At 42.7% G+C, this 12,681-nt stretch overlaps 1 protein-coding gene across 1 annotated transcript; it reads right to left on the bottom strand.

Annotated features, from left to right (window-relative positions):
* Window positions 1-3,923: 3,923 nt before the first annotated feature.
* Window positions 3,924-9,858, bottom strand: LOC129332434 (dual specificity protein phosphatase 13-like). Its single transcript, XM_054983562.1, has 3 exons — window positions 9,698-9,858; window positions 6,019-6,236; window positions 3,924-4,052 (listed from the first exon to the last, which is right to left on the bottom strand). Exons 1-3 carry the CDS (start codon window positions 9,856-9,858, stop codon window positions 4,033-4,035), a joined length of 399 nt encoding a protein of 132 aa, XP_054839537.1. The 3' UTR covers window positions 3,924-4,032.
* Window positions 9,859-12,681: the final 2,823 nt, after the last annotated feature.

Raw genomic sequence — 12,681 nt, 5'->3', positions numbered from 1 at the left:
GTTCTCTTCTTCTCCATTTTATCAGGTAAAACAGAAATATGTGTGTTTTTTTGTCCTGGGGAGAGGTGTCATGATGAAGCACTTGTGCACTTCCTCAAACAAGGAATCTGTGTACCAGTTAATATGCTCAGAGGGCTGCACCTGTTGTGCCAGTACTTAACGTTTAATGTACATCTCTTCCCTTGGAGAAAATGGCAGCTTTGTGGGATCACAACCCTGCTGATCTCCCTCCCCAAAACCTGTTCTCCCCAGGCAGCACCCCCAAATCTTCAGCTGGAGCTGACAATGCTATATTCATTCATTCATTCATTCATTCATTCATTCATTCATTCATTCATTCATTCATTCATTCATTCAATAAACTTACTGCCTCTCCACCATATTTGGTGCTTCAAGCAGTTTATAGGATAATATTAAAACATTATTAAAATAATATAAATGCAAACAATAAAACTGGTAGTACAATTTTAAAATAGGAATACAAACATTAAAAAGCAATAATACAATGGAATCCTTGTTAGCCTACAAGGATTGTATGCAATCCTTGCTGCATACAAACAGGGTAAACTTGTTTCAGCTACCTACATGAACAAGTTGTTATTTTATTGACCAAAAAAATAATATGAAGAACAAATTTTAATGTCTTTTAGTATATGACTAAAGAATAGTTTCTTTTCCTAATCCTGAGGGGTTGTGGTTGCTTTGTTTAGTGTTGTCTTAGCTGCACATCCAGATTTCTCAGTTGTTTCTGGAAGCCTCGATTGGGGAAAATCCACCGATGCTTTTTCACTGCCTCAATCGCTTTAATCAAAGGGAGATGGTGGTAGATCATGAGGTATGCCAGCACCAAGGAAGAGGACCGGCTTATCCCAACTGCACAGTGCACTAAGATTTTGGCTGCCAAAGGAATCAAAATGTCAGCAACTCTGTAAAGACTATCTTTTGAATTAAAAACTCCCTTAAAAGAAAAGAATACAACAAACAGCCATTGCTCCTAACCCCAGCAGATGAAACTTAAGAAGAGAGTAAATGAAAGCCAACTCTTGAGTTTATCCCCATTTTCACCCAAGCTGTGGGACCTCAACACATTGGCTTACTTAAGTTTTGCCTGAGAGTAATCCCCAGTTCAGCACAAACTGGTGTTGGGAAGAAAATCATTAATTTGCAATACTCAGGGCTTTTTTTCTGGGAAAAGAGATGGTGGAACTCAGTGGGTTGCCCTCAGCAAAAATGGTCACATGGCTGGTGGCCCCGCCCCCTGATCTCCAGACAGAGGGGAGTTTAGATTGCCGTCTAAAGGGCTGGAGTGGCGCGGAGGGCAATCTAAACTCCCCTTTGTCTGGAGATCAGGGGGTGGGGCCACCAGCCATGTGACCATTTTCAAGAGGTTCCGGAACTCTGTTCCACCACATTCCAGCTGAAAAAAGCCCTGGCAATACTCATATTGTAATATTCTTACTTGTTCAGTTCTGATGAATGTTCAGTATGGGAGTGGAGGTGTAGCTTTTAGTGCTTGGCATGTGTGTAGAATACAGGTAGAGTTGAGCTTCCCTCAAGTGACAGCCCAGCCTTGACCTATTCCAAATGAACCTGTTTGAAATTTAAACACAGCTTGTGCCTACAGCATTGCGGCGAGGGTGTAAGTTGTGTTTCAAAAGGCAAAAATACAAATGGGTATTTGCTAGCCCTTGGATACACCTAAAACTGCCTTTGGATCCTAATGAGAGAATCCCCTTACATTTTGCTGACATTTGAGTTTTAGCTAAATAACTTTTGACCATTTCTTCTCTTCTTAAATGAAATCAAGGATAAGAGCCAAGAAGAGATGTCCTGTATTAATTTATCTAGTCCTTCCATTGACAGTTATGCTAGTGGCTGTTCCAATGTCCTGTGGCAATTAATTCCATATTTAATTATTTACTGTGTGAATTATTTCCTCCTGGCCTTTCTAAACACATTGCTAACCAGTTTAATTAAATTATTGTGTTTTAGTGTTTTGGAAAAGTCTGAATAACTCCTATGCATTTGTTTCTTTCTCATCTCTTTCAGGGAATTTGCAAAATTAGGATAGGATTTTCTTGGCCGTGTACATCATTTACCTCACATTTACACTGTATCTCATCTGCCATTCTATTGCCCATTCACCCAGCGAGGAACAATCTGCTTGGAGCCCTTCTTTGTTTGCTTAGGAGCCGGACTATCCTGATCCAGAGGAGTTAGCCGTGTTAGAGCCAAGCTACAAGTGATGCCTGACACAGGTTGGACACTTTTCAGCTTCCCTCAAGTTTTGATGGGAAATGTAGGCGTCCTGGTTTTACAGCTTGGCTCTCCATTACAGCTGCAAGACCAGGATGCCTACATTTCCCATCAAAACTTGAGGGAAGCTGACAAGTGTCCAACCTGTGTCAGGTGTCACCTGTAGCTTGGCTCTTAGTCTGTAGTAGCAAAATCAAAAAGAGTCCAGTAGCACCTTTAAGACTAACCAACTTTATTGTAGCATAAGCTTTCGAGAATCACAGTTCTCTTCGTCAGATGCATCTGACGAAGAGAACTGTGATTCTCGAAAGTTTATGCTACAATAAAGTTGGTTAGTCTTAAAGGTGCTACTGGACTATCCTGAAAAACTCCATATTGTGTTAGTAAGTGTCTTCTTCACGTTATTGATGAGTAAGTGAAACAGCATTGAACCTGATGTATATCCCACCAATGAAAGGTTTACCAAATTTCAAGGGTATGTAAATTGTATTTTAGCACCTCCCCCTCCCCTTCCCCAAACTGGAAATCCACAACAAAAAATACAATTAGTATATGGTACAAGCATTTGTGGAATATAGCTCCAATGGAAAAAAATTAACTCCTCAGATTAGATTAGGGGGAAAAATCAAGTGAGTAGTGTACAGATGCTTTTTATGCCGTTTGGAATCCATTTATATCTTTTGCTAGTAGTCAGCATTCAACAACTCTCCATCCTCCACTAAATACTAGGAATTTATGGACAGATGCGATTTGACAAATAATGCAGTCATAGGCAGTGGAGCTGCAGAAACATTTTGTTGAAGCTGTCAAATGAAATATATGGCAAGAACTGTAAACATCTTGATTTATATTTTCCTTTCTTTTTGTTACATTTTTTGTCTCATTTAATATTTGTCTTTTGGGGATTGTTTTTGTCTGTTGTGTTTCATTACAGTGCAATCCTATACAAAGTTACTCCAGTCTAAGGCCATTGAAGTCAATGGGCTTAGACCGGAGTAACTGCATAAGATTGCACTTTCCCATGTAGGATTATGTATAATTAAAATATTTTTTTAAAAAAAAGGGTTTCAGACCCATTCAGAGGTTGTTAGATGTCTCTTTATTTGGTTGTATCGACATACACTGGCCATTTTCACACTGCTTACCAGCCACGGAACATTGCACCAAGTTCCCGGAATGACAGTGTCTTCCTGGCATTTAAAATTATATTACCAATTTTAATGTTTGTATTTATATTATTTTAATAATGTTTTAATATTATCCTATAAATTGCCTGAAGCACCAAATATGGTGGAGAGGCAGTATATGTTTATTGAATGAATGAATGAATGAATGAATGAATGAATGAATGAATGAATGAATGAATGAATGGAGCATTGTCAGCGCCAGGAAGGCGCTGTCATTCCGGGAGCTTGGCGTGATGTTTCGTGGCTGGTAAGCAGTGTGAAAACAGCCACAGTGTAATCTGCTTTGAGTCTCAGTGAGAAAGGTGGGCTATAAATATAGTAAATCAATAAATATGGATATGATGTTCACAATTTGGGAGTAACCGTTTTGAAAGAAAAATATTGTAAAAACGTGCAAAGAGTTACTTTATTGTATTATTTATTATATAAATGTTTTGACAGTTGATGCAGCTGCTGTCACTGGTGGAAGGGAGGGAAAAAACAGGATTTGATGGAAGCTCTGGCAGTGGTATCCTTGGTCTGTCATTCACTGAGCTCTTGAATAGAGAGCAATCCAGCAGGCAGCTGCTTGCAGTGGACTTCTGCCATTTTAGCGCCTCCTCTGGGGAGCTGGGCAAAGTGGATGAAATATGTGAGAGTACGGGCTGTAATCTAAGTTAGTAGAAAGCATTGGTCATTGTTATTGGAGTTTATGAGCTGATGGGGAGGGATGCAGTGTACTGGTGCTGACAAGCAAACTGGGGATATGAATCAAATCAGTGGAGTATCTTAAATCCCGCTCATTTCATCAGGAGAGTTAAGGATACATTTCAGTCTCTCTTGATGAAGTGAAGTGATTCTTAGGGTCAGCGGCAATGAAACATTGGACAATCCATAAGTGTCCCTAGATTTTTAAAACAATGAAATTGCCCATATGACTGTGATTAAAACGTGCTAGGAAGATCTGAGGGCGGCTCAACCAGCATCTTGTATGATTGGCTTCCAAAGTGCTAAATTAGAGTTGGATACTTGAAAGACCGTTTATAAAATCTGTTATTACCTGCCTTAAGTCTCCGTCTTTGTTGGGAGAAAGGCAAGTTTATAGATATGTTAATAATGCAAATGAAACCCATGCTATATTGATTACAGGAGGGAGAAATGAAAATATTCAAATCAGATGTGGTACTTACGATTCAGGTACAGCAAAATCTCAGCTAGTTTGCCTTTTATGGGCTCACCAAGTTACTCTTGTTAGTTCCTAATGTGCGATGTGGAGTAAGTAGTGCTAGTGACTATTCACAAATATCAGGAAATGTAACTTGCAGTGCCATCATTATATCTTTCTAAGAACACAGACTTCGATTGAATTTTTGGTTGTCCCTTTCCTCGGGTTGTCCCTTTCCTCGGGTTTCAGAGCGGGACAAACCGAAGAGTTAGAAAGATAGAGAGGTCAGGGCACTCTGTTTACTGCTCTGACTGTCCTTTGATATGTAGATTGCTATTCTCAGGATTTCCTCCTCCTGACTTCTTCCCTCTTACTTCTTCTCTTCCTGGCATTGTTCCAGGCAACATCTCTGTCCCTCTCCTCCCTCCATCTTGGCAGCATGGATGCAAGACTTGTCCTAGCATCCATGTCCATCCTTAGACTAGATAGGTAGTTAGGATCTGTCTCTCCTCCTTTCCTATCAGAGTATGGAGTTCCTACAATAAAGAACTCTTATTTCTTTTCTAAATATAAAGCAAGTGTATGATTTGTTATTTTCTCTCCCGCACACACAGCAGCCAGCAGAACCAGCTCACCACCACCTATAATCACGCTTCCTCTGCCAAACGATAGACTCTGCTAATGGCCCAAACATGGAATCCTTTAATTAGGTTTCTGGGGCCTACATACAATTTATTTATCATTTTTAGGGTGCAACTGCTTAATACTGCACTTTGGTTGCCAACAAACCTGGGGGGAAAATATCCTTCTCCTTCAATATGGGCTTAATATGTGAAAATGGACAACTGAGGCTTTTCACATGGGATCACCTGGTAAATACATCCCATTAAGACTCTGTTAAACATTTATTTTTCTCCAAGGAGGCAAACCTAGATTGTACTATTTCTTCTGCAGCCTTCTCTGGTCTTTCTGCAGTCCTACAGATTTCCTTGCCCTCCTAACTCTGGATTTATATAAGTATTTCGGAACATGTGGCAGAACAGACGCTACCCTAGTGGGAGAACTGGGATGGGAGGAGGGGCAATAGACCTGCTTTGTTGGAAAGGCAATTGGGGATGCCTTCTTGTCTTCCTGAGAAGTTATGAGTACTTGTGAACAGGGAAACAAGAATCTGAGCAGGGCTTGGGAGTCACTGATAATGACAAGACGAACCAGGAATCCTGAATGGAAGAGACAGGCAGAGAGGTGGTACCGCCTGTAAATCTCATTCTGAGCCCAGGAGAACCAGAGGGTAAGATGACAGCTGCCAGGCTCACACCCCGACCTCCAGCCCTTCACAAAGAAATGGTGGTGTGTAGCCTCCAAGGTTAGTGCTGCATTGCTAAAATGCCCAGAATGTTTCGACTCTTGTGGCCGGCAACGATTCCATACCTCCTGGGGTGCTCAAGGCTTTGTGTATAAATTCTGCTGCAGGGTAGAAATAGGGACTTAAGTCGAAATCCGGAAGGTCATAGGCTGGTACTCCATAATATTCAGTGGTGGGACCGTAGAAGCTGTGGGATCCTTGGCAAAATATTTTGCCATGGGTCGCATTTAAAACATGGCTAATGCCCATCTTCCATAAACCAAATCGGTTGTGGGCTGTAACTCTGAAGGAAAGATAGACAAAAAATAAGATACCAACTTGGCTATGTTTTCCTTTCTGGCTTCTTTCTAAGATGTGATTGAGGTCCTGATCCATTCATACTCTATGGGCAAAATACTCCAGGTTTCTACTACTAAAATGAGAATTCTGTCCAAATATATGCCATCAAGTCAGGGAATTTACTTACTTAGAATATGTGTGTGCTGCCTGTCCAGAGACTTGCTCAAAGAGGCTCACACAGTAAAAACAATATAATAAAATCATAAAAATAACAACATAAGAATTGCCCATAATAAACAAGCCATGAAAACAGCATAAACAACATCCAGCAGTCTAAAATCATATCCATAAAACAGTCTTTAGCCAAGAAGCAAATAATAAAAACAGCTTTTAAAAAAGGAACTCCTCTGATAAAAGCCTGGGTAACAAGAAATGTTTGGGTCAGGTGTTGAAATGATGGTAACGTACCAGCTAAGCCCCCAGGGAGAAGACAAAGGAAAGCCTCCACCACTGAAAAATAAACCTGCCTCTGGATGCCACCTGCCCTTCTGCATAATTTGGGAATATGATATGGACTACTACGCTGGTAAAAGTCATAGTCTCCTTTTATAGGTAGGGTGGGAGTTAGGGTTGCCAACCTCCAGGTGGGGCCCCAAGTTCTCCCGGAATTACAACTGATATTCAGGCTGCTGAGATCAGTTCCCATGGAGGAAATGGCATCTTCAGAGGGTAGATTCTATGGCATCAAATCCCTACTGAACCCCTTCTTCTCCTAAAACTCATGCTTCAGCCCCAAATCTCCAGGAATTTCCCAAACCAGAGTTGGCAGCTCTAACACTCCATGGAGCATTGGAGGAGGTCTTAATGTGGTTATCTGGCTGCTGGCTCATCAGATAGCAAGAGGGGCCAGGAAAGAATTGATGAGCCAGACTGCCCGCTTGAAGGATTTGAACTTAGCATATGAGTGAAGCATTCAGTTCTTTTCAACAAGGTGGTCTGTGAGTTGTTCTCCCCAAGGCTCATTTTGAGGGGGAACGCACAGGAACGCAGCTCCCCAAAAAGGTCTCATGTCAGGTAGCCCCACCCACCTGACTCTCAGCCATTTAGGGATCGTTTCAGCCTGGATTGGGGCTGAAACGGCCCGGATTGGGCCTCTGATGGGTGGTGGATCACTCTTCCACTCAGCAGCGACCGGATCCTGACCATTTTGGGGCCCTTTTCAGCCATTTTCAGCCTCTTTTTGCCATTTTGGGTCCAATTTTGGCCCTGAATGGCCAGTATTGGGTCCAAAACAGCCAGGATAGGTGATGTCAAGGGGTGTGGCATATGCTAATGAGGTATGCTAATGAATTATGCTAATGAGTTCCTCCAGCTCTTTTTCTACACAATGACCCCTGGTTCTCCCACAGATTAGACCTTGGGCTTCAAAACAAACTACTGCTAACTTGCTTCTATTTAAGCTTTCTCTTCCTCTGAAGGTGATTCACACTGAATTGGTTGACCTGTGACTCAGCTATGCCACATTGGGCCACAGAGAAGTATTTGCATAACTAAGTACTCTCCCAAACAATTTGTTAAAAATTCCCACACACCAAGAGTTAATTGTCAGGGAGGGCTACAGTCCTACAGCCCTACAGTCTTTCCTAAAACCTTATTTCCTACAGTCACGCTACACATTACTTCTTTTATGAGTTCTGCACAGAGACAACTGGTGATCTGTGCAGGCGCACATCACCACTGGGACTGGATTCTATTTTTATTTTTTTTTAAACAGCATGCAGATGGGCTCGGAAAGCTGCCCCTGGGGAAGGAAAGCTCCTGCCTTCCTCCCAAGCTTTTTCCCCTGTGCAAAACCAGTGAGGGGGAATGAGAGTTTTTAGCTTTCTGCTGCCACATGTACACACAATATCTCCATACGGAGCAGCAGAAATGGGGAAACGTCTCCCCTCCACACTGTTTTTGCACTTGTGGAAAAAAAGCTTGGGAAAAGGCAGGACGCTTTACCTCCCTCATCGGCAGCAGTCTGAGTATATTTGCACGTTGTAGTAGTTTTTTTAATAGAAGTCAATCCCTGAGGTGATGTGTGTCTCCTAGGGGTGTGCACCAGAAAAAAATTCAGGTTCCCCACTTCGGGTTTACCCAAAGTGGGAAAAAGTTTTGTAAACACCTGATTTGGGCATTTAAATTGCTTTGGTGTGCTTTGTAAAGATTCAGAACATACCGAAGTGAGGGGGGAAGCTTCCAGCATGCTGGGCCCAATTCGGAAATCCCGAATCTTTGCTGGGCCTGATTAGGAAATCCCGAATCTTTGCAAATCCCGAATCACACACTCCTAGCTTCTGCACAGAGCGCGGGTTGGCTCTGTGCAGAACTCATATAAGAAGTAACATATAGAGTGATTATTACATGCCAGTTTAAGTGGGGAGATTCTATGTCCTGGGAGAGGTCCCTGCTGGCTCTCTAGATGCATGTGAGCTTCCTTTGTTTGAGCCGGATGAGAACCTCTGTTCAAAGGAATAAGACAAATATCACTAGAGGCCTTGAGGGAACTATCGATACTACTTCTGAAGGATACCGAAGGTGTACCTAGTGGCCACTGTTGCTTCTTGCACGTATAGATTGCGTGAGTTCAAATTATGACAGCTAGAAAAAAATGTAAAGATGTTATTTTCAAGAACTAAAAAAATGTGCCAAGTATGTATAGAGGTCTGTACCTACAAGATGAAAGAAGATAGTTTTAGGTGGGTAGCCCTGTTGATCTGCAGTAGAAGAGCAAGATTTGAGTCCAGTGGCATCTTAGAGAATAACAAAATTTCAGGGTATGAGCTTTCAAGAGTCAGAGCTCCCTTCCAGAATACATAGTGAAAGAGGAGAAACTAACTAGTTCAGTCCTAAGCAGTTTTGTACCCTTCAAAGTCCATTGAAGTCATCTGGCTTCTAAGGGCATAACGTTGCTTAGGGTTGCCTCAGCAAAGAACACTGTACAGCTCAAAAAACTTATTTGCATGAAATGATAGGGTGCAATCCGGCCACCACTTAGGCAAGAAAATGTCGTGTTGATATAAACAGGGCATATACCTGTTTGACTAAGTGACAAATCAATCTGAGAAGTGTGGCCTAACCTTCATGCCTGGAAGTAGTATTTTATGCATGAAACTAAAAATCTGAGAAAAGAGTTTGGGAGTCCTTGATATTTGGTAATACACCGAAACGTCCCACAAAAATTCATGAAGTTCCACAAAGTGAACCTATGTGATACAGTGGATCAAATGTTAGATTAGGAATAGGTTCATCCCTCCCTCTGACTTGAAGCTCACTGGGGCTAGTCTCTCCTTTTTTCCACAGCCTGTCCTAACTTGCAAGGTGTTGTGATGATAAAAGGGACAAATCTGAGGTTGGACTCTACAAAATTTTTCAGCTACCAGTGGCATTTCCCACTGGTTGCAACCAATCAAATATACTTACAGATCTCCTAAGAAAAGGTTAGGCCACACCTCATCGACATGGTTACAGGAAGGTCTCCCTGTGCTGAGGAGCTCTTCTAGCTCTTTAACAGTAGGGGTCTCAGCTAGGTGTGCTCTGGAGCTTTCAGGGTCTTTGGACAGCAGTGTGTCCTCTTCAGCCATCGTCACAGAAGCGGCAACTCTCTGCCCTCTGAAACCTGAGAAAGTGACCCAGGTCTGCTTGTTGACTCTTGCCCTGAGACTCCGCAGCTGTCATAGTGAATTCACTGAAGACGGGTCAGAACAGGTGCTGGTGGGCAGCAGGGAAGCCTGTTCAAGGGAAGCCTGTTCAAGGGAGAGGGGGGCGAGGAGGAGCATCATTGCAAGAGAGAGGCTAAGAAGTATTGGGGGGTAGGAAAAGCATTTCTGGCAGAGAGGGGGTGCCACATCTCTTCTCCGGAGCAGGGCCCTAATTTCCTGCTCTGAGTCAACACTTTTTAAAAAAATACCACCTCCCTGGAGTAAGATGCCAAGAGTCCAAAATCTGACCTCTCTGTATCAAGGGCTGTAAAGCTGGGCACATGGAGTCATAAAGTGGGGGGAAAGCTCCAGTTAGTTAAATCCTAAAATGGTGGGGTTCTATAGATAGAACTCCTCATCCAACTAAAGAATTCTATGCAACTTCCCACGGGCGACTCATCCATAGTTTCTCAGAAATGGGTTGTTCAGGAAAATATTCCACAATAAAAAAGCTTTTTATTTAACGTGAGAATTTCTTTGCTTACTAAGAGTCCAGTAGCGCCTTTAAGACCAATCAACTTTATTGTAGCATAAGCTTTTGAGAGCCACAGCTCTCTTCATCGGATGCATCTGATGAAGAGAGCTGTGGCTCTCGAAAGCTTATGCTACGATAAACTTGGTTGGTCTTAAAGGTGTTACTGGACTCTTTGCTATTTTGCTACTACAGACTAACATGGCTAACTCCTCTGGATCTATGACCACGGAAAGCACCACATTTGCTTACTGATTTTGTCATGTTCTGAAAAGCATGGTAAAACAGAAACCCAGCGGCATCTTACAACTAGCAACATTTATTTTAATATGAGCTTTCATGAGTCACAAGAACACTTTTTCAGTTACGTGAAAGGGAGAGCAAATGGGGTCTTGTTCTTATGGGGACGAGTACAAGAGGGAGGGGGAGCTGAGGCAGAGAGATTTGATGTAAATTCCATCATGAATTTTTCATGTGTAAATTCTCTATGTAAGGAGGAAAGGGAGAAGATGAGGTAAAAAGGTTAGGTATCAATTCCTTACACAGAGAATTTATTCTTGAACGATCCATGATAGAATTCACACCAGTTCTCTCTCTCTCAACTCCCCGCACCTGCACGGTAGTCTTCCCCAGAAAAAGACACACACACCCGGGTATGCTTACCCCTTCACATAACTCAAAAAGTGTACTTGCATCTCATGAAAGCTCATAATGAATAAATGCTGTTGGCCTTTAAATTGATACTGGACTTTTTTTTGCTCTAACTTGGCTTACCCCTCTTCAATCAATCTGAAAAGGATGGACATTATAAACTAGGGTGCCATTTGAACTTCTTTGACATGTAATCAGTTAATATGTTCCGTAGGCCTCCACAAACCTTATCCCATGTTCCCGCTCATGAGGAACAATAGACTTCCCAATAGTACTAACGTCTGCAACAGACCCCAATGCCAATTTCCCTCCATATTTACTCAAGAGATGCTATCACAGGTACCGACAATACCTGTCATGCCATCAGTGGTTCATTCTTCTCCACATTCCATACCGTGATATATCTGTGCCAGAAATGCTCTTCTGCCATTAACTTTGGGCTGTTTCTACAGAAAAGAGTAAAAGGACACGAATCAGACTGTAAAAATGGAACTGCTCAGAACTCAGTGGGTGAGGATTTCAACCACCTAGGCATTCAGTAACAGATTGAATGGTTGCCGTGCATCAGCATAAAAGTTTCATATGAGACTGCAATAAGAAACTGCTGAACGGCAAACTGGACATAATCAATCTTGGGTCTGGTTTGTGTTGGAATAGGGGTGACCCAGCATGCTTGGGCTTTGGGCGGCACTGCATGTGTGTGTGTGTATGTGTTATTTTCCTTATGAGCAAGATGCTTCTCTTTGCCTAAGGTGGGAAGTCTCTCTGACCTCTTCTTTCTTCCTATGCCCGCTGTGGGAGAGATTCTTGCCCCTTTTACTTTACCCTTTTTAATCCAGTTGTTATCCGTTGCTGCCCCGACTTCATTGGAAGCCCTTTGGGGGTGCGGGGTTTCAGACAGCATCTTAAGTCCATTTATGATCCATATGTGAAGCATATGTGAACTGCTGTTTCTCTGCATACCGGGTTCATGCTTCCCTAACTGGGTAACCCTGCTAAACTACGACTCTTCTGAACTAAGCTTCGGGGTCATTTCCTAGAAAAAAAGCTGGGGGAACTCATTAGCAAAACTCATTAGCTTAACTCATTAGCATATCCCACGCCTCTTGCCATCACTGGAAGTGTGTCATTAGTATAACTGATTTGCATATGCCACACTCCCTGACATCACCTATTCTGGCTGTTTTGGACCCAATCCTGGTCATTCAGGGCCGAAATTGGGCCCAAAATGGCAAAAAAGGGCTGAAAAGGGCTGAAAAGGGCCCCCAAATGGTCAGGATCAGGCCGCTGATGAGCGGGAGAGTGATCCACCACCCATGAGGCCCGATCCAGGCCATTTTGGCCCCAATCCAGGCCAAAATGGGCCCAAAATGGCCAAGAGTCAGGTGGGCGGGGCCACCTGACATGTGACCTCTTTGGGGAACTGCTGGAACTGCGTTTCTGTGCGTTCCCTCTCGAAATGAGCCCTGACTAAGCTTATATACAATCCCAATAATCTACATGCAGCAGAGAATGCAGTACAGACTGAGGTGGTTGAATTCAAACTGGAGGTAAGGAATCATATTTTTAAAGCTGTCTTCTGG

Source organism: Eublepharis macularius, chromosome 6 (assembly GCF_028583425.1).
Source record: "Eublepharis macularius isolate TG4126 chromosome 6, MPM_Emac_v1.0, whole genome shotgun sequence".
NCBI classification, from domain to species: domain Eukaryota; kingdom Metazoa; phylum Chordata; class Lepidosauria; order Squamata; family Eublepharidae; genus Eublepharis; species Eublepharis macularius.
This window is presented reverse-complemented; position numbering and strand designations above follow the sequence as displayed.